A 26,147-nucleotide genomic window follows, 5' to 3' on the forward strand; every position below is an offset into this window, starting at 1 on the left:
CAAAACATCGAAAGGAACAACGCAAAAAGGCAAAAGACAAACGAAAGATACAAAGCAGACAACTCGATATACAAACAAACAAATACGACGCATCCTCAGACGCCGGTCCCTGTACACAACAAGGCTACCTCAGCAGTCTCGACGTGGGCGCTGGAGCCTGGCTTAGCTTGCGCGCATCCCTGTCCAACTATATATAACACGAACTGCTTACCTGTCCATTTCAACGACCGGGATGGCCGGATAATCTACCGCGGGCTTGTCGACCTTGCTTGACCCGTGAATAAGAACGAGAAACCAGAGATCCCAAGTCTACGTCGCCCATAACATACTAGCTGGCTGCTTTTGTGCGAAGATGGCGGGCATGGAAGAATTGGAGATACACAGCAAGGTAAATAAGGGCCGCACACCCCCTTTGCAGCAGGGGGAGTCCTGGATGATTCACGATATCCCCTCCGTCGATGTATCCATAGCGGCTAACGTCTACTATTATGTTCCTGTCTGTCTCAGTCGTATCTCGTCCGCTGGATAAACGTCAGCGCTGAACATACGATATCGTGGAGCATCCAGCCACATAAGAAGTCCCTCAATTTCGGAATCTTCAAGCACCCCGGCGCCTCGGGGCTTGCAGTCAACAGCGCTGCCTCTACGTATTCGCAGACTACGGGAAGTGATATCAACGATCTTTCGAAGGAGAATAACGGCCCCGCCAAACAGACGGATTCCTCGCTTTTAATCACCGAGAAGCTCAAGGGTGTTGGGCTGAAACCGATCGAGTGGATTGGGAAATGTGAGGCCGACAAGATATCTCAGGGGACGTATGATGTGGGCGCCAGCGAGGGAGGGAACTACGCACTTGTGTTTGACAACACATTCTCTAAGCAGATCTCCAAGACCGTTACGTTCGTCCTGCTCACGTATCCTACCAGCTGCCCGCCACGATCCGGACACCAGGTCCATCACACTCAGGCCATAGCAGGTCCGATCGGATCACAGGCCCCCTCACGTCCGAGTCCGAAACTCAACGCGACTGAGACAGAGGCGGAAGCAAAGGCTCGGGCTCAACAGCGCGGACGGCCAGGGTTCGGCGCTGCTGCTGCAGGCAATTCGAACGGACCACTTCCCACCACAGACTCGTCTACAAGCATCGCACCATCAGTACACACTGGTATACTGTCAAAGAGACGTCGTAAGCGACACCAGGGCTATGCCAGGCGCTTCTTTTCCTTGGACTTCAACTCATCAACCCTATCGTACTACCACGATCGCAATTCTTCTGCCTTGAGAGGTGCCATCCCGTTATCTCTGGCCGCTATCGCTACCAATGAAAATACTAGAGAGATATCAATCGATTCAGGAGTGGAGATATGGCATCTTCGCGCGCTGAATAACGTTGACTTTCAGGCCTGGAAGGAGGCTCTAGAGAAAGCCTCGAAGCAAGGTGATACAGCAGGGGAAGAAGATGGTAGCCTCAAGGTGCCTACGTTGATCACCAGGAAACATAGCGTGAACAAACCCAAGTCCCAAGATTGGAAAACTATCGAGCGATTAGTTGAATCGGTATCTGCTTCGAGAGAGAAAGTGCGTCAGCTAGCCAAGGATACAGACCCAAAATACCTCATGCCAACTCCAGACTATGAGGGTAACCAAAGCCAAGCAAACGGCGTACGTCGTGTCTCACAGCCTGGAGATGTCTCTGAAAGCAAGGAGAAACGATCGTTTTGGAAACTCAAGGGTAAAAGTGACAGTGGCAGCAGCACTCCAAACCAACGGCCGGCTCTATCCCCCCTAGGACCACAACAAACTCCTCCACTCAGCAATGAAGGCTCTTATTTCGACGGCAGTTCATTTAAATCTGGACTTGGAGCTGGCGTTCATGATGACTTGATGATCCTGCTCCATGATCTGAACGCAGTTGTCTCCGAGTTTAATGCCCTGTTAAGCGATAGAACCCGGTCCAGGACCCCGATAGCAATACGGCCTGCCCACTCTGTAACAGCTGACTCTGATTCAGAGGAGTTTTTCGATGCCGTGGATGGAGGAAACGTCTCTCCCTTGTTAACAATTCACCAGGATAGTGGCGAAGAAGACTCAAAGAGCGTCGTGACTGCTGTTGATGACGACGCCGCGTCGTCGTCTGGAAGCGACGTGGATGATAGAGACGAATTCCTACGAGGTGACTTCAAACTTGACTCCTCATCCTCACTATTCCCGGTGAAAGCACGGTCACTTGCTCCCTTGCCTATGGATGCACCGCCCCGCAGATCAAGGATAGAACCGCCAATTGGCCTGCCACCAAGTTTGATCAGCTTTATGCGGAAGAATATCGGCAAGGATCTATCAACTATATCAATGCCTGTGTCTGCCAATGAACCCATTTCATTGCTTCAACGAGCGGCAGAGCAGTTTGAATATTCCCAGCTTCTTGACAAGGCAGCCAATGCTACCGACGCACTGGAGCGGTTGATATATGTAACTGCCTTCGCCCTCTCGCAATTTTCCAATTCACGAATCAAGGAGCGGACTGTTCGCAAACCTTTTAACCCCATGTTAGGCGAGACTTATGAGCTTGTTCTGCCAGAGAGAGGTTTCCGTTTCATCGCTGAAAAGGTCTCTCATAGGCCTGTCCAGCTAGCCATGCAGGCAGATTCGCGTGACTGGAGCTTCATCCAATCCCCCAAGCCTACACAGAAATTCTGGGGCAAGTCCGTTGAGATTATTACAGAAGGCAAATCTAGGCTAACGCTGCACTCGAGTGGGGAGCATTTCAGCTGGTCTGCCGGCACCCAGTTCCTGCGTAATATTATTGCTGGCGAGAAGTACGTTGAACCTGTCGGTGAAATGTGTGTCCTCAACGAGACCACAGGCCAAAAAACAATCGCCGTATTCAAAGTCGGTGGCATGTTCTCTGGTCGTAGCGAAGAGGTCACAGTCAAAGCCTACGATACACATGGTGAAGAACTTCCCCTTGGCCTGCAAGGGACCTGGACCTCGTCTCTCCAGCTGACGGAGCACGGGAACCTGACAAACAAGACTATATGGGCTGCCGGTCCGCTGGTCGACAAGCCACAAAAACACTACGGCCTGACTGAATTCGCAGTGGCCCTGAATGAAATTACGGCCGTTGAACAGCGGAAGCTACCACAAACAGATAGTCGTCTTCGACCTGATCAACGTGCATTAGAAGAAGGCAACGTCGACGAAGCGGAAGATATCAAGGCACGACTCGAGGAAGCCCAGCGTTTCCGCAGAAAAGAGATGGAACAAAGTGGCGAAACATGGCGTCCTAGGTGGTTTACACACGTTGACGTCGATGGTCTGGATGGAGGAGACGATATATGGAAACTCCGTACTGGCAAGGATGGATACTGGGAAGAGAGGGCAAAGGGCGAGTGGACGGGCACCACGCCTATTTTCCAGTTATAATTAATTAGACAAATGGAGGTATAGACGCAGTTTTTGGGTGGTTTTTGGGAGGAGTATTTGCTTGCTTGTCATTTTATGCTGTATCATCAATCGATTTCGCTTTGGCTTGCTTAATATGCCTCGAGATACGAGTCGATGTCTAGGCATCTGCATATAGAATGTTTGTGATTATTGGTATGGCTATTTGAAATAATTGTCTCCAGGAACTAATCATTAGGGGCCCCGGCTCAGGACAGTAGCTATAAGCCTGCTCGCCTTTTCACCTCCAAGATAATACCGGCCGTCCTTGCGAGTACTGCCCTGGCCGTCATCTCCCTCCATGTCACTATCCTCTTCCTCGTCATCCAGAGCCAGGCTAGCTTCATAGGCCTTCATAACCGTCTCCTGGTCGACCTTGACTCCACCCTCGACTAGAACGCGAATACATCCAGCGATTCTGGTAAATTCCTTTCTTGTGGCCAGCGGGATATTATCGTTCTGACTCGAATACATCGACGTGCTAACCATATCTTCCAGTCGCGTGAACGAGACCTTCGACTTGAATCCGCTGCTATCTTCTTCCGAAGGGTCGCGAACATGTTTGGAAATCCAAATATATCCGTTCACGCCGAGGATGACATCAATTGGGCCACCGTATGCAGTTTCAATAGTCCACACCTGCCTCCTTGACCTGACTACACCTGTACCTCTGGCCGTTCCGCTACCACCACCCATACCGCTCACGGCCAAAAACAAGCCGTTACGTAGTTTGCCATATTTCAACGATCTGGTGTGTAAGGATGCAGCGCCATCTCCATGTACCGTTTGTACTTCTGCCACCACGAGATCACCTTCATTGAAGAACGAGCGAATCTGTAGCTCGTCTGCAGCTGTACGCTTGCGTAGGATTCCACCGGGCAAGTTGATCGCTGATAGAGGTAATTGTGCGAGTAACGGAGCTGAAACGTCAACCTTCCATCGCTTTGATTGCACTTCGACTATTCGGCCGACGACCAAGTCGCCGATTTCAGGTGTGTAGCGAGCGCGCAACGGGTAGACAGAGAGAAGCTTATTGGTCTTGAGCACTGTTCCAGCTACAGTCGCTATTATATTTGTTGTCGCCGGTACCGCAGGTGTGAACGTTCCATGGCCTCTGCAAAAGGTTCATCCATTAGTCTAGGACGTCAAAGTAGAGCGGTATATTGAGACACCACCTACCTCATCCATTGCGGGTCATCTGTAATTATCTCTCCAGGGGTGACAATGGTATCTGTTATGCCAGACAGACGAGCTCTCTTTGCTGGCCTGTTTTCATCGCCCATGTCCATGTCTTCATCCGAATCTTGTACATCCCGTGCTGTATTTCGAAAGTCGTCAAACGTCGGTGGTAGAATAGTAATGGCCATTTTATCGGTGAATACAAGTAAGAAGGCCTTAACGAGCTAAGATAGTTAATTCAAGCTAAGTGAATGGGATGAGGTGTGTTGATTCGAATTGTTGTTTCGCTGATGAAGCTGTGGAAAGTCGAGATTGTGAAGGAGAAACTTTTTGGTGCGGGAAACTCAAAGTCTTGGCATTCAAAGGTTTCTCAAAGTTCAACTTTGCATCTTCAGCTACAAACTACAAAGTTGGCCTATTCTATAGCTGTCATTATTTGTGTCTCCATATTCAGATAAACTTGGTGTATGGAAGAATATCGACTATTCAAGTACTATAGCCGAAGAGATGCACTACTAACTATCAAATCTTGAGAAATAAGAAATAGTTCCATTCTATTGCATATCTATACCTCCTATCTAGTCCAAAGGCCCACGAATTTCACATCCTCATAGCTTCTGACTATTCGTCATATTCCAAGACTATTCTTCTCCAAAGTAACTCCTTGACAACTGATCAATTTCACATTGAAAATTACTCACCCTGCCCCATGGCCATGTAGAAGGCTTCTTGGCCCTCTTTCAGGATTTTGTATCTGCTCTCCAAGTGCTCACGCCGGCGTATCATATCGATGGTCTCGGCTGCTAGAAAATGTATCTGTTTGTCGCTGTAGCGTGCTAGTACCCTGGGTGCGAAAATTTCATTCAGGGGTGCAACCAAATGACGCTCAACGACTTGTTTCGCAATCACATCAATAAAATATTTCCGCTCGGTCTATACATGCACGTTAGTTACTCCAGATACCAGAATCATTCCAAGCACATACCTTGTAATAAGCGTTGAGAGTATCAAGCGCTTGTTCCGCAGCAAACTTATCCATGTTCTTCTCAACAAGACTATCGATACCGGATAGAAACTTGTCAGGTTTGAAGTACTCCTTTGTTTGAAACTTGGGCTCACCGGTACCCGTTTTTTCAGAAACATGTACCGCTGATTGCTTGGCTAAATTCCGGACTTTATCCACCCAGTATTGAGTCCGAGTCTTCTGCAGGGTATCCGTGAAGTAGTGGTTGTATGTGATAGGATGTCTCTTCCTGTCGTCGTTGATTCGCTCAAGCTCATTCAAAGCAGCCTCGTGGGCAGCTCGGAGAGCTGGAACCACTGTCAGGGTCATGATCCGGGACATCAGCTCGGGAGTTGCGGTATACTCTAAAACTTGGACTAGGAAATCCTTGCATTTAAGAGCAACGTTGTTGGCATGGTCTTGCGCAATGGCTTTCCATCCTGAAGACTGCTCCCAAAACAAGTGGCTTGTTAACATCGGGTTGAATGTCCCAGGGAGTTCACGGCCGCGATTGCGTTTAATGACCTGGACGATTCGTTTAACAGCCTCTTTACGAGTGAGATTCTCGACGGCTCCTAACGATGATCTCACTGCTGGTGAAATAAAATCATCCTCTGGTGATCCCTCTTCTGATGACTTGTTTTCACTCTGGCCGTCACAGCCATAAACATAATATTTATGTCCCTTCTGGTTCATGAGGTCTGCAAACCGAGAGTTCAGGTATTGTACAACAGCTCTGAGGCGAGAAGAATTTTCTTTTCCGTCAATATTTTTCGTGACATTGACCGCATTGAAAAATTTCTCCTCATAATTCCCATTTATTCCCATCGCAACGAGGTCATTAGCAGATCCAAAGAAGTCCGCCAGGTACGCCCGTTGGTCGGCTATCGTAGCACGGCTCCTTCCAAGGTGTTCAAGTTCGATGTGAACGCTGTTTGCCATTTTGTCAAGTTCCTCTTTCAGGATTGGCAGCTCCCTTTTTAGATGGTTAAACAAAAGCTCACTTAATCGTTGACGAAGAGAATCAATCCCTTTGACGCTTTGTGGGAGTTCATTGTAATTCCCAGTGTTGAAGAATACACGCTCTTTGCTATTGCGCTCAGCAAAAGACAATTGGTGTTCGTCGTCGCTGCGATTCTTCAACAAGTGCCATCCTAGTTCGAAATAAATATCTCTGTTCCTCACTAAGTCAAGCCATGATTTCTCATTTTCTGACCCTGGGCGTAAAAAGTCCGGTTTCGTTACCACACCAAGGGTTCGCGCGCCATTCGGGTCAAATAAACGGCAATTCTTAAGAATGACTTGGTTAGCATAGTCGTTCTTTGCCGAGATCACAGCAAGGATGATAGTTCGTTTCTGTGAGATATAGCTCTCAACTAGGGACTTGATAAGCTCTACATCTTCGTCTGATTGCGTCTTGTTGGCCGAATGAATAAGACCGGGCAGATCAACTACTGTCCTAGTTAACCAAAAAGTAAGCAAAGACGAACCGGTTGCGTTACATCAGTAATCGGTTAATAAAACTCACAATTGCGGCAAATCAGGTCCACATATTTCAACGCTGAGCACATCCCTTGAAAATGCTACTTTACCACCCAAACCCATAGCATTAGTAGCATCGTCAATTATTGAGGGAAGTTCTGTAAAATCATGGATAGACTTCGAAAATTTGCGAAGTTCGAGCTTTTCTTCCTCAGTGCGCCCTGTATCCGGGTTTATCTTGCAATGGATGGCGGACTCCACATCTCGTCTCATAATAATCTCAGTTGCAAAGCGGGTACAGAGGTTCTCTTTCCGGGGAAAAGGAATCTCCGTGATGGCTTCAAGGACGGAGCTTTTGCCAGAAGATTGATCACCACAGACGACAATCTGTGGCAGCTGCAGAACCGAGCTTAGCCCTGCACGCCGAAGACGGTCAACCAGATTCATCAGATCACGTTGTTCGATACTTTCAAGTCCAACTAGGGACTCGGTTGCCATCATAGCTTCCATGGAGGGTGCCGTGCCATCAGTAGCTAACATAGAGTAAGTCTCTGCCTCTCCCTTTCTCTACCTAGCTCGTTAGTAAAAGCCATTGTCAACAGGTAACGGGTTAATAAACTTACGGGGACACTGAGAGTTCTCATTCTTATTCTCGGAGATTCGGAAGGATACTTTGGCAGAAGAGTTCCGTAAAATAAGTAGTATCTCCAACAGGGTGTAATAAGCAGTGTAGACGAGATTATGAACCTCATGGGTATAGCAGGCACTTTATATCTCTGGGGATATGGGAAAATTATGACATTCTGTATCACTGAGCTGAACGCTAAACAGGGTAATAAACATGTTGTGGAACATATAAAAAAAAAAAACAGAAAAGCCACCCAATATGATGGATGAGACAGAGGCCTCATTTCTGGGCTGTCTGTCCCGTATTTTCCTAAATTCCCAAAGAATATGCAAGTTTGAAGCCATCTTAGAAAAGCAAACAGAGGCATGCATGGGTTAGATGCGTACATAGAGACGTTCGCAGATCTAGGCAGAGGATAGATGTATCTCATAAGGTAACGGAAGTAAAAAAATATCCACCTGCTCCGGACCTCCTATGATCTCCATAGTTCCAGTTATCTTCATGCAGGCGTAAAAAGGACGCCTCACTTCTCACCGCTGGTTGGTAGAGATAAAGAGTTGAGTTTGTTTCTGGATGCACTTTCTAGTAGTTAACTAGTTAACTACAGTAATCCCTGCGTCAAGTGAGGAGCAATCAGGTGGTTATCAAACATATCAAACAATTAACTAGTTGATTTGAAGCTACTTAGCTAACTAGCTAGCGTACTCAAGTCCTTGGATTCATTGTTGCACAGTTCGGGTTCCATCAGTCTGCATTTAATTGCATAGTCAACAGGATACCCTGGAATGTCTATTCCTACCGTAGTCGTAGCCGGAGTGGAACTCCCGATTGTCGCAGTTGTCACTGATGCAATAGTTAGTTATCAAAGTTCACACGGCCCAGATTGATATCACAGCTGCAGAATCGCGGCGTTTCGCCTTGCAATCTACACCACTCTGGCCAAAAACTTTCCCTTGTCTTTGATATATATATATATATGTTGTCGCATCAAAAATCCTCTCTATATACCTATTTCGATTAAAATAGGTACAGTAAAATACCGCATAAGCAAAGACCGTATCTATAGTCAAGTACTGACCATTTCTCCATTTCTTAAACGCACTTTATTCCCAGAATCAAGGAAACAACATGAACTTCGCATCTGATAGGAAGCCCTAGTATATTTCAACCTACCAAAAACAGAGTATCTTGAGTGATCTGCAGCCTGTGCAGTAACATTGGCCCATTTGTGCTGAAGAATGATACTGCTCTATCCATGCCATATCAGCTCGATGGAGGGAACAGAACTAGATCTTCCGACAAAAATATAGAATAGACAAAACTGGCTGCAGTGCCATACGCGCAAAATCAACTATAGAAACGCAAAAATATTCCTCGTCTTATTGTATAACTATAATGGAATAAGATGGGTAAACTTACGTCTTTTGCTAGCCTGAGACGACAATAGACAGAGCTTGTTTACGTATATCCAGTGGTGGCATTTCGAAAGCGTGTCATGCCGCCAACTTTTCTTGTAAGTAGTAAGTTAATACTGCGATAAATTGAGGAAATTATAATGTATGCTTGATACTTGCCGATCAACGACGGCCTGGATGACGAAAGCCACTTGCGTGTAAACACCAGCCCTAATGCCTAGAAGCGCTTCTAAGCCATAAATCAACCGGGGGAGGAAGCGATATTGATCATCAGGTATGCCCAAATATGATAGATTTTCTGCTCCTTTGTGTGATCGTTGTTTTCGTGAGGTTCGACAACTTTGACTTCGCGATTTAACTAAAATAAACTCCCGGACGGCTCGAGCCCGCAAGAGCTAAGTTGAGCCGCATCGGTCGTAACTAATGGAGAAGTGTATACAATTGAACTTTGTCTAGCTTAATATAGATAGAAAAAATACAAGCAACCTTGAGTCAAACCTCCCTACGTCAACCCCCAGAACTTCTCGGAACCCTCGGGTGTGGTTATCCACGCTGCCTTTCTTTTACAAAAATACTCCAGGTTTGGTGGGCCCCAACTCTCTCCCTCTGCGAAGTCTATAGTACCGCCCGACACAATCACCACACCAGGAAGCTTGCCCTTGTTCTCACTAACAACTGATGAGCCGCAAGTTACGCAGAATGATCGTTCGATAGTGACTCCAGAATTCGTCGCATTATCGGAGTATGTGGCAAGATTGTCTTTGCCTTGAGTAATCTTTAGTGCCTAGTTTTATGTTAATATAACTAGTTTCGATGGTCTTATAGCTAGAGAGACACGAGAGCCATATTGCACAGTATTGGCAAGGGGCACATAAGAGTTTAGGTGCATTACCTCCTTTTTATACCAGCTATTCGCCATGCCGACAGAGCCCGTTGCTTTTCTGCAGTTGTCACAGAAACATAAGACAGAGTTGGTCGGAAGTCCTTCGAGCTCATAGCGTACTTTGCCGCAGAGACATGAGCCCGTGGTCTTTGGGTTAGAAGATGCCATTATTTACCGCTCGTGCACCTTTTATGCAGTTATGAAGCCCTAGTTATCAAAGTATTTGAAGTGCTCGGGGGGTTATCAGTTTGTAGCGAGGAATGAAATTCAGAGAATCTACTCCGTGCTGGCCAGGTTTATAACCCCGCATGTCTCATCCTTCACGGCTCAGGATCGCAGTTCTTTAGAGCTATGTGCGGATGACGTACATGAATAATCCCTGGAAGTATTTGGTTAACTAGTTAGGGTTGAGTTACGGCTCAGTGGTTTAGAGATGCATCGAGACAAACTGGATTGTATTATGTATAGAACTAATGCAGATGCAATGAAGCGTGTTTCTATATACAAGCAAGTAGTTACAACGGTTAAATTTCAAGGCAAGGAAAGTTCAAGGCTCCAAGATAATGTCCGTTCCCACACAACGATTGCATACAAAGAGGTTCTTTGGGTCAATTCGCCGTTTGATGGAGAGAAGACGGGCGTATTTGTCTCCCCAGAAGGCGTTTTGCCAGTCGGGCTCGTATCTATAATGCGGTCAGTATGTATAGCCAAGCTTGGGACATCTTTAAAAGGGGGCATGTGACATACGGGCTTGCCTCGTTGAGGTAGGTTCCAGTCTCCTTTCCAACAATTTCAGCGAGCCTCTTAGAGACTTCGGCGGAGGTCTTCTTGGCTGCCTTCTTTTCCTTTTCAGAAGCGTTATCCGCCCAGTCAACGCTGAAGCTGATAAGTGCTCGGCTGTTCTTGAACGAAGAGTGAACTGCGGTGTTATCTCGCTCATCGGAGTTGACTTTGACAACTATATCAAGGACATATTAGCATCCAAATTTTTCCCCTGGTAATAGATGGAAACTTACTTGAGTTGAACCCAGGACCGGTGGTAGGATATTCAAACATGAGATCGACAAGGTCACTAGCACGCTCCGTGAGAACTTGGCGGCTTACCAACCTCGAGGCATCAATGACGTTGGTAGCGATGTTGGGATCGCGAAGGAAATTCTTGGAGTATTCCAGGAAATCCGGGAACACGTAGGATACAGCCCCGCCTGTGACACCTGGTAAGGTTGCAATCTCGTTCATTGGTTCGAAAGTCTTGTTGAAGTTTTCCATGGTTGCATTGGGCTGAAGGAAGATGACTTGGAAGGCTGTTGGGTTGGACTTCTCGGTGGCATAAACGCCATATCCTACCCATCCGGCTTCAGTGATGTCGGGGAGAGCCTGGAGGGTCTTTTCGATGACTACCCGGCGGGAATCTTCGGTGGTGATATTGAGCTGGGCGATTCCAACTCTGATATGAGTTGGCTTTGGGTGTGTCTTGTAGGTCACAGAGGTAATCACCTAGGAGAAGTTAGAATTGGTCTACAGCATGAATTTAAGGAGAACTTACACCCCAAGCACTACCGCCACCACCGCGGAGGGCATAGAAATAGTCGGGATCAGTGTACTGATTGATAGTCTTTGCTTTGCCCTGAGCAGTAACAAGATTGACCTCGAGTACATCTAGTTTCTTTGTGAGTTAACTGCAATTTTCCAATTGATGCTGGACGCACTTACTGTCGACAGCAAGTCCATAGAAATGAGAAAAGGGACTGACTCCTCCGCCGGTCATGAAGCCACCAGCAGCTCCCACAGTTTGTGCAGAACCACCAGCGAACGTAACCCCTTCAGCTGCCGCAGCCTTGTAGACATCTATCAATCTTAATTAGCAATGTTAAATAAAAAGATTAGTTCAACATACCGAGCAACTGCTCTCCTGCCTGAAGTGTAACAGCCGGAATACCGCTAACATTGGATGGAGCACCCTTTGGCTTGAACGACTTATGCCACTCTTTGCCCTTGAGATTGTGAGTCCAGATGGAAAATGCACCGCTGCCACTTGACCGACCAAGGCTTTGAAACAGATTGTTAGCTGCTATCTGTTAAATAGTAATGTAATGATAGGGAAGTCTCACTGGTCATGACCGGTATTCTTCACAACAAGGTAAAGATCATGCTTATCCGCAAACTTGACTGCCTTCTCAATATCCTTTACACCGCTGGCAGAGACAGAGTAATACGGCACAATGCCCTGGTCACATCTATCCTCTTTGGGCGTGTTGATGAAACACTGTCCCTTTTCACCAAGCTCCCATAGGATAGCAGAGTATGCACCCGTCAGGTTTGTCCGCCAGAAGCTATCCGTCCAGCGCTCCTTTGCCACAGAGCACGCAGCGGCATCGTACTGGGCTGTATGGCACACAGCAGCTGCCGGGAAAGTGCGTATCAGACGGCCTGAGATGGTTGAATTGAAGTCCTGCCAGACATGCTCCTTGGGCCAGCATGCGTCCCCGGCAGAGCATCTGGGGTGTTTCCCGGGGTAGCTTTGAGCCGGTGAGGCGAGCAGCGGGAGAGCCAGCAGGACTTGCTGGCTGGGGATTTTCATGATTGATTAGAGTATTATAGTTAAGGATTGACTTGTTAAATGCAGTAGATGGATGAGAAATGAATTGATGTCCTGTCTATGGAGGATAGACGGGAGGGAAGAAGTAGAGGTATATATACTATTCGCCATAGTATATACAGGACGCAGAACACGGCGAATCTCCCAGTTAAGCAATTCATCGTTCATGGGAGGCTTTTCTCTCTGCGCCATCGAGCGTGACATGGATCAAGTCGGGTCTGGCCAAGTTCCCGAGTCTCGTTGACTGGTCAGTTCGTTGAAAGGTTGAGGCTCGAGAAGAAGAAACGAAGAGTCGAAGATACGCAGATTTGCCTAAAGGGGAGATCGGCGTGGCTGAGCCTGGTGGAAACAACACGAGCAACTCAGGGGAATACGACGATTTTACTCTTCATAACTAATGAAGATGGAGATGGGATGATGAATTGGACTCTTTATGCTTATAATAGTTGGTTCTGTGGAGGTACTCCGTATATGGTGCAGATATTGATGGCATTGCTATGGATAAAGACTCCCTAATGATGATAATAACACAAGGACGGATGCCCATCAAGTACATACAGTAAGTAGATGATTAGTAGTCGGTACCAGTAGTAATACAAACAAATGAAATATCTTCGTAGCCGTGTATAGATAGTTAATGGTAGTAGACTTGCTATGATGCGGCCGCAGTGGACGCCGTGGACGGTCTTTTGGCTCGTTTATCGTCTCTCTTTTTCCTCCCTCGGTTCCCGCCCTTGGGATGATACACGCCGTCTTCCTCTCGCTTCCGCTTGGCCCTGCTGCCTCCGCTCCCGGCGTTGGCAGTGGGCTCGACGACGTCAACCAACACGCCGTCTTCATCGTACACCTCTTCCTCCTTGGGTGCCTGCGCCGAAGCCCGTTTGGAGCGAGTAGAGCTCGGCCGTGATGCCGCGGCAGGCTTCTCAGACTGAGCGGAGCCACCGCCGGCTGCGTTGGCAGAGCTGGTGCCGGCCGGGGGTGCCTCCGGGTCATGAGCGAAGACCTGGGGCTTATTCTTGCGTAGCCAGTTGTAGACTGACGACGGGTTGCGGATGAGCAGTGCTTTCTCCCTGTCTGCTACGGGGAGATGCTTGCTGGTTGAGCGGGCATTCGTAAGGTCTATGCGTCGAGGTTCGCTGGGGATGAGATAGTCCACGTCGTCCTCGGGATGGATGAAACCGAGAGAAGCCTCGAGATCGTTGTCCTGGGCAGCAGCATCGTCGGAGGACGGGGTGGTATGCGGCACGTTCTTCAGCAGCGAAGTGATGCTCGCGGTTGGCGCAAAGGTGTTGCTTTTCAGCATGGACAGCTCGAGTTCCTTGCACTCGTCTGCGGTCATCTCACCGGCCAGAAGCTTTTGCTTGGCCTCATTGAGCTTTGCGCGGGCTGTCTGGGCGTCGCACTCGACGATGGGGATGGAGTCTGGCTGGTCGGACATGGTCGTGTGTAGCTGCGAGTCCTCCTCCTTGTTGAGATCATACCGTAGAGATCGGGGGATGTGCACCGTATTGTTGAGTTCGAGGAGCAGTTCGAGCAGTTGGCTATCAACAGTCAGCATCAAAGCAGTCGAATATCAAGAATAATAATGGGATCTCGACGCACTCGTTCTGCTCTCTCAGACGCTTCGAGAGGTCGTGGATGCGCATCTCCTCGCGGGCCAGCGCCGTGCTGTCCTTCATCACAGCCTCGAACTTGATCTTCTGCTTGCCGTACTTGCGCCTGGAGGAGTCAACGGTCAGTATCATCCAGTCTATGACTTTTCTATGCCTTCTCTCAACAAGGAGCAGCCTTACTTGAAGGACTTGAAGGACCGAGTGACGGCTGGCGACGCCGGGGCAGCAGCAGCAGCAGCAGCAGCAGCAACAGGCTCCGCGTCGGGCATGCTCTGCGTCTCGGCCATGTCAAGGGACTCTGTATCGTTCGACATGCTTATCAACTCGTCGCAAGGTCGTCTTCAGCAGCAGCAGCAAGTCCTCTCTCTCGTCGTCGTCGTCGTCGTCGTTCTTCTGCTACGTTTCGTCTTCTCCGTCTGTTTCTTCCTGGTTTTTCGCGTCGTCGAGATTTCTTCCGCTTTTTTCTTCCTTTTCGCCCGTCAAGCTTCCCGCACAAGCTTTTTGTTTCTTTTGCATCTCCGGATTTTTTTTTTAGATTCTTTTTTTTTATCTTCTGTTCGTTCGCTTTGACAGCTTCGAGAGTGCTGGTCTCAGCCATTGAATAGGGATATAGAAGAGAAATAGATACCCATTGAGAGAGAGATGTCAGATAGCAGCTCCAGTTCGCGGACACCGTCTCCACAACCGTCGCGGAAGCGCAAGCATGTGCCTGACGAGCCACCGCTCGAGATCGACCTGAACGCACCGGAGCCGGCCTCGAAGAAAGCCCTGCGGAAGGAAAAGAAGGCGAAGATAAAGTCGAGCTCGAGTGGAACGACAGTGCCGGCAGTCAGTGAAGGCACAGAAAAGGGCAACGAGACGCAGAAACCAGAGAAGAACGACAGCAACAAGAAGCAGAGGACTGGATTCGGGGTGTGGATTGGAAACCTGCCCTTCACGGCCACAAGGGAGACGCTGCGGACGTTTCTGACGAGCAAGAGCGGGATCCTCGACAGCCAGATCACTCGCGTCCACATACCGGACAGCGGGACAAAGCGGAAGGGCGTCAAGCAGAACAAGGGGTTCGCATACGTCGACTTCACGAGTCAGGAGATTGTCGAGCGGGCCATAGCGCTGAGTGAGGAGCTCGTTGGTGGTCGAAGAGTGTTGATCAAGGATGCTACCAACTTCGACGGCCGGGTGGTGAAGGAAGCTGACGGAGACGACTTGAAGACGGCCGGAGGAAATCCACCATCAACCAAGATATTCGTGGGCAACCTGTCCTTTGACACCACCAAGGAACACCTAGAAGAGCACTTCAGCCCCTGTGGAAGCATATCGAACATACACGTCGCCACGTTTGAAGACTCTGGGAAATGCAAGGGCTATGCGTGGGTGGAATTCGAGTCTACCCAGTCCAGCCAAGCTGCTGTACGCGGGTTTGTCAAAATACCTGATCCAGACGATGAAATAGAGGAAGCAGAAGAAGAAGTGGAAGAGGAAGAGGAAGAAGAAGATGGAGCTGAGGGAGCAAACGGCGCGGGTACGAAGAAGAAGCCCAAGAAGCGGCGTATGAAGAAAGTATGGGTGAACCGGCTTCAGGGCCGTAACCTACGCATGGAGTTTGCAGAGGACTCAACGACACGGTACAAGAAGCGGTTTGGCAAGGAGAAGACGGAGACGAAAGAAGAGGCTGGCTCTAATAATAGGCCTGCGAGTGAGGCTACGCAGGGAAGTGTCAATCTCAAGCAGAAGAGCAAGAAGCCTATCAAGTCTTACGGCCAGTACTCTACGGAAACTGTACAGAAACTGTCTGGAGCTATAGTGGAGGCAAAGGGGACCAAGGTGACATTCGATTGATTGAGTACTAGACTACATAGATGCATTATCAGTCAACGATACCAATTCCCGTTACTTTTTTAAATGTTGACCATTGATCTTGGTGGACAGGCGCAAGCAGTAGAAATGATAAGGGGTTAGCAGTGAAAAGTCGGAGCTCTTTCGTGACCTTCCGGGTAGAGAGACGACTTGTGCCAGCTGAAAGGTATACCAATCCGAGTGCCTGAATGGTCTTTCCGAGTCCACAAGTTGACTGTTTAATTGAACCCTGTGTGCTCTTGAATAGGGAGACTCGGAAAATTTGCTTGGTCCGAGAGGAAATTATCTCGACCCCAAACGAAGCCATCTTGAGGACCTTTGGTTGAAACAAAAAGATGGCATGCTCCCAATGTAACGTGCGTTGCCACGTTTTAACGTCAATTGAGGTTTGAATGTGCTTGATATAGGGTTAACTGGCTGTCTGTCACGTTCAACGTAGTTAGTTGCAGTTAGTTATCACTGCTTTTAACGGCTTTCCATAATCAAGCGGGGAGAAATGGACTCGAACTTACTTGCTTCCTCCCCTAGTGTTTCTCTGCCCTCCTGGCCTGCACCCAGACTTCTAAGGTGCCTTCAACCCGGCCAACCCAACGGGTCCCAAGGGCGAATAACGGGCGTTCTCGGTCATCAGGATTCTTAGGCAATGGTACTGTGTGGCTTAAAGACTCAAGGTACTTTCTTCTCTTGTTCTCATGGAATTGGACATGATATCAAGTTCAAGGATTAAGCTGTAGGTGAGTTTGCTTCTTAAATAGACCCATGGCATAACATCATGGTATAGAAGGGAGCTGGCAAACATCCTCGCTGGGAAAGACCGTTCTCAACGACGCATAATATTTGCTTATGCCATTTAAGCGCGTCGATTCTGTCAACTGAGATGCTTCTTCAACGATGACCATTTCTGGCTTGAAGCTCCGCAGTGACTATTTACTTGCTGTCGAAGCAGTGCAGAAGAAGGTATTCTCAGGTGTTAATATCGATATGCCTAAAGGCTGTCGAGTCCCCCGGTTTGGCGTAATTATTTGGTGTAATAAGGGTACGAGATAAGTTCCCGTGCATGGCCTGGTCTCAGAACGATATCCAGCCAGGGCTCGCTCCCTGTGTATCCTGATATGGCCTTTGTCAACGAAAATCCGATGGAATGCAGCTGAGAATCGACCTTTCATGTATGTCGATGATATAACGACTCTCTCTGTGGCCGATTAGGGGGTCTTCCCTTTTTGGACCAGTGGTTTGGCCCAGTATAGCTTGTAATGCCAGGCAGGATAATATCTTTATTCCATTAACCTCCCCATTTATCTCCTCCCTTTCCGAGGCTACCCCAGATCCGTGATGTCGCCTCGAACTAGACGGCCGGCAGAGCCAGAGCCTTTCTCGATATCTTCGTCCTGTGCTTTCTCATTATTGTGGCTCGGGTTGGAGAACCAGTTATCAAACTGCTGAGCCAAAGAGGCGAGCCAGCAAATTGGAGGCAGTAAGGGCAGTTATTTGAAAGCGCTATAGTAGTTTACATTGGGGGTTTATTGCGTTTGGTGCGACGTCCGCCACGAGAAGGATAACTTCTGGGTTCCCTGTAACTCGCTCTCTCTCAGAGACCATTCTGAGCTCCCTTATTTGCGGAATCTTGCAAGTGGCTGTTCTTCCACCGTATGGCTAGTGAAATCCGGGGTATAGCAGAATTGAGAACGTATGCCATATCTTTAAACAGGAGGATAAGTACCTGACCACCAAGGCTTTAGCAGGATTGGCATTGTCTCGCCTTCTAATGATGGAACTTGTCCTAAGGCTGCGTCCGTAGACACCTAGGACCATAGAGCAGTTCTGGCCAAGTGCATCGTATAGTGTGGTATGATTAAATGTAGCAATCTTGGAAGGGCCTGCAGGCTTGTCAGGTAAAAGCGTATATAGATAGGTATTGGCTTTCAATCAGCTGTAACTTACAACCCAGAGATCTAGGTGCATTAGATGCATATCAATTAGCAAGTAACACTTCCTCAGTTGATTTAATTATTTGCCCTATCTCGAAATGTTTAGTCAACGTAGCGAAACTGGGAGGAAAGGGAGAAACCTACAAGATCCCAAACATAGGGTCCCCAGACCGGATGCAGCTGAACAAGCCTGCAGACACTCATATTCTTTAATTCTGCCAGGGCTAAGGTGCACTGTAGACAAGGCGAGATGGGGTTGTTGAGTGGGAAGATTTTTAACACTCGTAGTTTGTCTGACGTCCGGTACTCTAGCCCATCCCTATCCTGGTGATTCAGCTTCAGAGCATCAATCCCCCATCGACCTTCATCACCTCTGAGAACAAGGCTTTCATTGAACAGATGGTGAACATTGCTTCCTTGGACGACAAGGATACTGAAGCCAGGGATGTCGGTTTGAAAACGGGTGATGACCTAGTCAATGTACAGCTTCTCATTCAGGCCTTGAACGCCCGGTCTGTCGAGAGCATTGATTCAAAAGCTTCCCGCATTTCGCAGCATCTCCGCCACCTCCGTACAGAGGTCGAAAATCAGCACAAGTCCTTAGCTGCAATTCGAGCAGCGAGCTCTATTTTCTATTTGATGGCAGTCAACGAAAAGTGCCATCGATTGATCAGTAGTGTAAGTGCAGCCATTGCCAGACAACGGTGTATTATGCATCGGAGTAGGCATATCATCGTATTGCCTAATCCCATGTCGTAAGCCACCTCGGCTACAATTCATTGTTCGTTCTCCTCCACAGAATGCCCGTTCCCCCTTTCCGAGGCCCTCTGTAAAGGAAACCGGCCAGTATAACTATCATTTCTGCGCTCTTGTCGGAGTGTCAAACCAAGTCGTACCTTGCCCTGTAGTACATATCGAGACTAAAGTGAGAGCATAAATTGTTTTTTTCAAGTAGATTCTGAAAACTATTATAGAATTGGTTATTAGTAACTTTAGTTAAATCCATTAGACAGCTGCTTTAGAAACTTACCACCATCCAATGGCATTACTGTCGTTATTCTCAGAATCCTTATCCATAGTAATTGCATACTCGTCCACATCAATAAACTAGGCCACTTCATCCGGAACCTTGATATCGAGGTCTTTCATTGGCAAGCTCTCAGCCTCATGTGTCGTATCACTCGAGGCATTATCGCAGCCGGTCAATAACGAATCTAGTATAGTTAGCTAAAAGAGCTAAACTAGTCGATGAATGCTATTCTTCCAACACTGAAGAACGTCTTCTCAGCAAGCGGAGAGTATATCAGAGACAAAATTTCGTCGTTTAGTAAGAAAGACATTCAACAAGGCGGGCTTCAACTCTTGGAGCTTTTGGATCCCACCTTGTTGTCGCATCTTTTGACGGAGCAAGCGACCTTTGTCTAGCGATTCAATTAGGCATCCTATACAGGAGGGATCCTTCGAGGGGGCTCGATTACAGAGTCTCTTCCTACTTCTGTACTGGAGGATAGCGAGAGCTTGACTCGTCCCCGCCACACATTGATATACCCAAGTAACCTCATCGAAAGCGTGAAGATTCAGCGGGTGTTGATGGGATGACGATGGGAATATAGTCAAACTTGAATGGTGGGCCATGTTGATTTATGGATCAACTTTAGGAACACGGAATGGGGGTCCGGTCGGTGTTGAATTCGCTGGCATCTTCGTCGGTCCACATCCCAGCAGTGATTTTATGGACATGATCATTGGTGTCACGTCCTCTCTCGCCGACACGTTCCCACCTTGAATCCGAGTAGTTCAAGACAGCTTGGACGAGTGGTATATATAGACGTTTATATCTGGGAAGTACTTGCGGACTTCCGTTGTCCATACCCCCAAGACTGTGGAGTCGATGACAACCAGCGTTGGTTTGAGGGTATCTCGGATTCTTTTCGCGGATTGGTAACTTAAGCCAAGGGCCTGGACTGTCTTTCCTAGGCCACAGCCGCCGGGTCACCCCAGAGCGTCGGGGGCGATTGGGGTCTTCTTTTTGTCGGCATCTCGTCAGTTGCATGGCTGCTGGACGATGTCCTTTCTGTGAGTTATTCCACTTACCCGCCAGTCGTCCACCCCCTTTGTACCGGGAGAATGGACATATCTCCGCTATCAGAGGGGGGAGCCTTGGCTCTAGGTAATATGAGCCAGAGGCATAGTTATGGTATGGATATAGAAAGGAAGCTAGAAAAGAAGATGAAGATGAAGAGGGAAGAGAGGAGGAGGAGGGAGAATATATAGACTTTGGAGACCTTGAGTGAAGGGACACCGCAGTGACTGGGATTCAACTGTCTCACTGGACCAACTAGGTACATGCATGATTCACTTTGGTTTCCAAAACGCCCAAAGCAAACGGCCACGGGAACATGCATACATGCATGGTATGTACCCTGCAAGTAACCCGAGAGAGACCGGTTAGACCAGACCGCCTGCGAGGTCCCGTAGGTGCATTTATACGTGTACAAAGACCCTCAAAGATCCATCAGCCAGTCAACGCCCAGTCATGCTGCTGTCCATGCTGTTGTTGGTTCTGCTGTCGTTTGTTTGCAGCACACCATGTTGCTATTGTTGCTGTTGCTATGGCTGGTGTTGCTATTGCTACTTGTGCTGCCGTTATTCGTTTGCAGCACGCCATGTTGATGGCGCTGTTGCTGCTATCCAGTTGGCCGGTATATTTTCTTTTCCATGCAAGCAGCCAAGTCAGACAGTTTATAGCAACTTTCATGCCATTTGGATCAGCAAGTTTCTAATCCCAAGATTGGCTCTTACTCATAATGTAGCTAATACCTTAACCGGATAAACTCTTTTGTTCGGGTATTCTCTTCAAACAGTTGGATTATCTGTTCGACTATCCTTGAGCTAGCTTTTAACGTTGTGTCTCTTCTTCCTCCTATAACCTAATAGCTTAGCAAGTATTAATATATAACAAGTCACATTCACTTACATTCTCAATTTCTCCTGTAATATTTATGCAGTTTCAATCCTATGAGGAAACTGCTTGATTGATAGTAGCAGTAGAGAAAATATTCAGCAGTCAGCCGTGGGTATGCAGCGTCTTCTCTCAAGACCCGGCTGGAACCTTCAATGGACTGTAGACAGCGTTAGAAACAGGTCATTAGTAGAGGAAGAGCAAGACGGGTGTACTGACTCTGGTCCTTTGTCCTGAGCAAGGAAGCCCAGAATAAGTCCCAGGGTTTTTCTGAGGTTGTCGAGGCCAAGGAGACGAGATGAGGATGGTCGTAATAACTAGTTAGTTACTTTGTCCGCCAGAATGGATGTTATGATAGTAAACAGTCGACAGTAAACATTGAAGAGAATAGGAGGAGAAGGCGAAGAGAAGAGAGAAAGTCCAGCTGGAGTGAAGAAGCCAGCGAGAAGCCAGCAGCAAGAGCGAAGTCAGACAGAAGCAGTAGAAGCAGAAGTACAGAGAGCAGGCAGAGAGGACTCCCTGCTGTCTCTTCGACTGTCTATGGGTATAGAAGTCATAATCCCTAGCTATCTGGCTATCAGGGTATCAGGGTATCAGGGTATCAGGGTATACAATGTCATCATCTCTCTTCATCTCTATCATCATCTTCTTCTTCTTCTTCTCTTCTTCTCTTCTTATCTCACGGTGATGTCGACGTCTGTCTATCCAGCTGACTAAGCAGAATAACACTCAGCTCTTCTTCTCACCGACTTCATCATCTTCGACTTCATCCTCGACTTCATCTTTAACCTCAACCTCAACTCATCGCGACGTCAACTCAACGTCAGCGCATCTTTGACCTTCTCTCGCCTTCTTTGCTTCGCTGCGGTGGCTCTGCATGGCTCGCCTGCAGGAGGATCCCTGCTAGTCTCAACTCCAACGTCCCTAGCTTGTCTAGTCCCCTCTAGTCAACCAACGGGCACGGGAAAAAAAATAGTCCACCGCTTCTCGTCCTCCCGTCGAACATTCTGCTGGAAATCCATCCCGATGCTGGACTGCAGACACTCGCTGCCTGCTGTGTTCCACGCTTCTGCCGCATACGAGCGATCAGATTGACTCAGGTACGTCTGCTCCCCGTGCGTCCTGGCCCTGTATTCAGCGTTGTTTTGGTGCTGCTCGAGTTGGGGTGGTTAGTATTTTTTCGCCATCTGGTTCGCCCCGCCGGGGATAGGCCCAGAGTGATGCCAGCAAGCCCAAAGACCGAGAGCAGGCAGGCAGGCAGACAGTCGAGTCACCGAAGGACAACAAGGTGCTGTCAATAATGGGCAGTGACTGGAGAGCTCGGCCCTGCAGCTGGCATATATGTACCTGGTTGATGCCTGTGCTACTCTGCTGCCTGTCTTGACACCCACCTGCTTTTTTCTTCTTTACTTTGCGGCCTTTTTACCTTTTTTTTTTACCACTTACCACTGCAGTGTGTCTACACACAAGTGTGTCTACGGTAGAGACTGACTCTCTAGTGTATAGATGGCACCACATCATCGCCGCAGGATCGGTGCGAGCCGAAGGACGGTCGATGACGAGGGCGAGGAAGACGGGTTCCCAGGTACAGTGGACGACGACTCGCTCAGCGAAGGCACGGTCAGCTCCCAGTCCCACGACGAGGACGACGGATGCAGCGAGATCACGGAGACAGAGGGCGGTGAGAGGTCTCTTCTAGACGGCGGAAGGCTGTCTCTCAGGCCCAAGAAGTCGTTCTCGACCTCGACAACGACGCCTCGAGGGCAAGGTGGTGGTGGTGGTGGAACAAGAAGAGGCAGAGAAGAAGGCAGTGGTGATGGTGAGGGTGGCGAAAGGAACAGCCTGTTCAATGCGCGGACTTCGGAGACGGATAGCATGGCGAACGGAAGCACAGAGACGGCACCGAAGCCGGTGCAGGAGATTGGGGATCTAATGACATTTGACGACGACGAGGAGGAGGAGACAGCTGCTACGACTACTGCTTCTCGGCCTAGCAGTGGTGGTCAGAGGGAGTCCTTGGCCGAGAGGAAACGAAGAGAGCAGGACGAATACTTCCAGAAGAGGAACGACCCTTCGTTTGTGCCTACGCGAGGTGGTTTCTTCCTCCACGACAACCGGTCTGGCAGTGGGAATGGCAGTGGACGGCCCAAGCAGATAAAGAGCAAGCCTCACGGCCTTATCGTCGACAGCAACGTTTCACGGTGAGTTTTGTGCTTTGTACTTTTTTTGCTTTGCGTTTGATGATGACGTACTGACTGGCAAACATGTAGGAAACCCCAGCCAGACATTACACATGCTCCCTGGCGTCATGATCTACATGATATTGTCAACCAACCGAGTCGACCGCCTCAGGGTACCTCAGCTGCTACCACCGCTACTACTACCGCTGCCGGTAGCACTACTACAACCAACAACAACAATGTCAATACCAGCTACCAGCCTAAACCTGTACCTACGGCTCCTCGCACCTCTCCACAAAACCGATCCTTCTCTACCACTATACTCATCGGCAATGTCCCCGTTATCGTCTTTCTTCCGGGCATGGAAGCCCCGATACCCTTCTCCGCCGTCCCCAAAAGACAGCATACCCGCCTTCCGCAGCACCGCCCTCCGCTGCGTCGTGACAAGCCCGTCCGCATCTCCCTCCCGGGCCAGGCTCCTCGGTACATATTCCCTTCGACGGAACGGTCATTTATCTTTATCCCCCGGGCTCTCCGGCCCAACCAACAAGCTTCGTACCGCGGCCGAGGTCGGGGCGGAGGAAGTGGCGGCGGCGGATTTTACTCTAGCCGACGGGCCAGTGTCTACTCCGGCAGTGCCTACAGCCATGCACCGACTCATACTCCCAGCGTCAGCCTGAGCATGAGCATGTCTCGGCGCTCGTCAATGGGGCGGGACATGAGCGTCAATGGCGCCACTCCGCCGCTGGGATCGACCATGACCATGGCCCGCCCTGTTGTTCCACCAGACTCGAGGCCGGTAGTCCGCCTTCCTCCCCAGGTCACGCCGGTTCAGCAGCCGGCACAATTGCAACAACAGCAACAGCAGCAGCAACAACAGCAACAGCAACAGCCGCCACCACCACCACCGACATCTGTGCCTCCTTCGACCACGGGTCCTTACTTTGCGCCGCAGAACCCGACCTACCGGGAGAACCGGCCGCACCCGGCCATTCCAATGCACCAGCCCCGTCCACAGAAGACAGTCTCGGTGGCGGATATCGAGTCTCCCGCTGCATCGGCCGCTGCTTATCAGTTTAGTCAGCAACAGCAGCAGCAACAGGCAGGGGACCAGCCATTCCACCACCAGGTACCTCAGCAGCCGTCTCAGCCAATGTCTATGAACGGTTATGCGCCGACACCGGAGATGAACATGCCAATGGCCATGGCCGTCCCCATGGCTGTCCCCATGCCCATGCCAATGCCGATGCCGATGTATCAGCACCAGAGACACCTGTCCCATCCTCCGCCGACCTCAGCCACTCCGCTGTCCCAGATCCCCGAGCGAGCCATCCATGCGGCTCCCTTCCAGCCAGTGACGTACCAGCAGCCGGGACCGGGACAGCAGCCAGCTTACTACGGCCAGCCTTACCACCACCACCACCAACAACAACATCAACCACAACAACAACACCCTCCTCACCACACTCACCCGCACCACAACCAGTATGCTGCTGCTGCTGTCCCTCCGGCCACCGGAACAGAGTACCCTTATACTCCCGGCGGCGCTGGTCCTGGCACCGGCCCGGGAACCGTAGCCCACGAGTCCAACGGGACAGTGTACTACTACGATGCCTCTCAGGTCTCTGCTCCGGGCTCCAGCTCGGGCACGACCACTGCGGCAGCTGTCCCACCGGCCGGCGGCGTCCTCGGCATGGGCGGCATGATGACTCCCCCCGGCGCGACGACCTACTACTATCCTCACCCTCCGCACGTCCAAAACGGCCCCGTCTACTACCAGTGATGCGTCTCTTCTCTCTTCTCTCTTCTCCCACCTTATACTTTTTTATCATCTCTCGTTTGCTTCTTCTTGGCTTAATGGCGTTATTGTTTACTCTGTTTGTCCTGTTTGCCTTGTTTGCCTTGTTTGCCTTGTTTGCCTTGTGTTTGCTATCTCTCTTGCCTCTTACGTAGATCTTTCTCTGTCCTTTGCTCCTTCCTTCTCCTGCATCTTAGCGTTCTTTCCTTTCTCTAGCTTGCTCTTTCCCTCTTTTGGCTCGGTCTGTCTTTATTAGTCATCATCTCATCCCTGGTTCGTTTTTTATCTTTTTTATCTTTTTTATTCTTTTTCTCTTTTTTCTCTTTCTCTTTCTCTTTCTCTTCTATCTCTCTCTTCTCTATTTCTCTCTCTCTCTCTCTCTCTCTCTCGGAATGCTCAGCATGCAGGCGAATGGCTCTGGTCTCGTTCTCGTCTTTGCGTCTTCGCGTCTTCTCGATACCTTATTTTAACTCGCACCGGCTACTGGCACTAGCTGGTGGTCTTATCTCTTTCTGCACGCACTCACATATGCTCCCTCTTTTCCTCTGATATCCACCGTATCCTGTCGTCGTCTGTCGTCTGTCATCCGTCGTGTCTCTCGTCCTTTTGAGCGTGTATCCTTACTCTACCTCTTCTTGCACTGTATTAGTCTTATCTATGGCTGTATGTCTACATAACGCTATGTTGTTGTCTGCCACAACATGCTTGCTCTACGGAGTCGTCTCCAACTTTGCTATCATGCTCTACACAAAGTATGCACAGTATGCACAGTACGGAGTACCACCAACAACCTATATAACTATAGCACGGCCACCACCGCCGCCGCCGCCGCCGCCGCCGCCAAAAATGCCTTAAACCAACGCCCTTATGGCCATCGACCGAGCCCACCGCCAGTCTTAACTTCCTCTGACATGATGCAAACTGCCGTCATCCCGTCAGCGTCATCCCGTCAACCTCTCGCCTTTCTTATAGTCTTACTAGGCTTGCTTTTGCTTTCTCCGCAATTCTGGTGGCTAGCGGCAGCGACTAGAACTTCGCGATGGAGTGTCGTATGACGTAAGGACAGGCCTTTGCGCCCTCTGATTGGCTGGATCCACCACCCTGCAGCCTCACCCCCAGAAAAGCAGCTCGACCTGCCTTCTTCCTTTTCCTCCTCCTCCTCTTCTTCTCTTCTTCTTC

General features: G+C 49.2%; 10 protein-coding genes across 10 annotated transcripts; 3 read left to right on the forward strand and 7 right to left on the reverse strand.

Moving 5' to 3' along the window:
- Positions 1-352: 352 nt before the first annotated feature.
- On the forward strand, positions 353-3,423 carry TRV_07351 (uncharacterized protein; the record flags this gene model as incomplete). The annotated part of the gene is made up of 2 exons (XM_003018615.1): positions 353-388; positions 568-3,423. The coding sequence occupies 2 exons, from the start codon at positions 353-355 to the stop codon at positions 3,421-3,423; spliced, it is 2,892 nt and encodes a 963-aa protein (XP_003018661.1).
- Positions 3,424-3,636: 213 nt separating this feature from the next.
- On the reverse strand, positions 3,637-4,808 carry TRV_07352 (uncharacterized protein; the record flags this gene model as incomplete). The annotated part of the gene is made up of 2 exons (XM_003018616.1): positions 3,637-4,555; positions 4,621-4,808. 2 exons carry the CDS (start codon positions 4,806-4,808, stop codon positions 3,637-3,639), a joined length of 1,107 nt encoding a protein of 368 aa, XP_003018662.1.
- A 505-nt stretch (positions 4,809-5,313) lies between these two features.
- On the reverse strand, positions 5,314-7,615 carry TRV_07353 (dynamin GTPase, putative; the record flags this gene model as incomplete). Its single annotated transcript, XM_003018617.1, has 3 exons — positions 5,314-5,553; positions 5,606-7,082; positions 7,152-7,615. The coding sequence occupies 3 exons, from the start codon at positions 7,613-7,615 to the stop codon at positions 5,314-5,316; spliced, it is 2,181 nt and encodes a 726-aa protein (XP_003018663.1).
- A 2,963-nt stretch (positions 7,616-10,578) lies between these two features.
- On the reverse strand, positions 10,579-12,612 carry TRV_07354 (uncharacterized protein; the record flags this gene model as incomplete). Its single annotated transcript, XM_003018618.1, has 7 exons — positions 10,579-10,714; positions 10,779-10,989; positions 11,048-11,528; positions 11,578-11,690; positions 11,745-11,879; positions 11,929-12,080; positions 12,143-12,612. 7 exons carry the CDS (start codon positions 12,610-12,612, stop codon positions 10,579-10,581), a joined length of 1,698 nt encoding a protein of 565 aa, XP_003018664.1.
- A 670-nt stretch (positions 12,613-13,282) lies between these two features.
- Positions 13,283-14,557, reverse strand: TRV_07355 (uncharacterized protein; the record flags this gene model as incomplete). The annotated part of the gene is made up of 3 exons (XM_003018619.1): positions 13,283-14,171; positions 14,233-14,391; positions 14,424-14,557. 3 exons carry the CDS (start codon positions 14,555-14,557, stop codon positions 13,283-13,285), a joined length of 1,182 nt encoding a protein of 393 aa, XP_003018665.1.
- A 328-nt stretch (positions 14,558-14,885) lies between these two features.
- On the forward strand, positions 14,886-16,082 carry TRV_07356 (RNA binding protein Rnp24, putative; the record flags this gene model as incomplete). Its single annotated transcript, XM_003018620.1, has 1 exon — positions 14,886-16,082. One exon carries the CDS (start codon positions 14,886-14,888, stop codon positions 16,080-16,082), a length of 1,197 nt encoding a protein of 398 aa, XP_003018666.1.
- A 4,461-nt stretch (positions 16,083-20,543) lies between these two features.
- Positions 20,544-20,786, reverse strand: TRV_07357 (uncharacterized protein; the record flags this gene model as incomplete). The annotated part of the gene is made up of 1 exon (XM_003018621.1): positions 20,544-20,786. One exon carries the CDS (start codon positions 20,784-20,786, stop codon positions 20,544-20,546), a length of 243 nt encoding a protein of 80 aa, XP_003018667.1.
- A 553-nt stretch (positions 20,787-21,339) lies between these two features.
- Positions 21,340-22,012, reverse strand: TRV_07358 (uncharacterized protein; the record flags this gene model as incomplete). Its single annotated transcript, XM_003018622.1, has 4 exons — positions 21,340-21,528; positions 21,603-21,703; positions 21,737-21,772; positions 21,943-22,012. The coding sequence occupies 4 exons, from the start codon at positions 22,010-22,012 to the stop codon at positions 21,340-21,342; spliced, it is 396 nt and encodes a 131-aa protein (XP_003018668.1).
- Positions 22,013-22,496: 484 nt separating this feature from the next.
- Positions 22,497-24,953, forward strand: TRV_07359 (uncharacterized protein; the record flags this gene model as incomplete). Its single annotated transcript, XM_003018623.1, has 2 exons — positions 22,497-23,191; positions 23,261-24,953. 2 exons carry the CDS (start codon positions 22,497-22,499, stop codon positions 24,951-24,953), a joined length of 2,388 nt encoding a protein of 795 aa, XP_003018669.1.
- Positions 24,954-25,180: 227 nt separating this feature from the next.
- TRV_07360 (uncharacterized protein) lies at positions 25,181-25,417 on the reverse strand (the record flags this gene model as incomplete). The annotated part of the gene is made up of 1 exon (XM_003018624.1): positions 25,181-25,417. A coding segment is annotated over one exon (237 nt), but the record flags the coding sequence as incomplete, so codon positions are not given.
- Between the last annotated feature and the right edge of the window lie 730 nt (positions 25,418-26,147).

Source organism: Trichophyton verrucosum (assembly GCF_000151505.1).
Source record: "Trichophyton verrucosum HKI 0517 chromosome Unknown contig00997_1.f1.exp, whole genome shotgun sequence".
NCBI classification, from domain to species: Eukaryota; Fungi; Ascomycota; class Eurotiomycetes; order Onygenales; family Arthrodermataceae; genus Trichophyton; species Trichophyton verrucosum.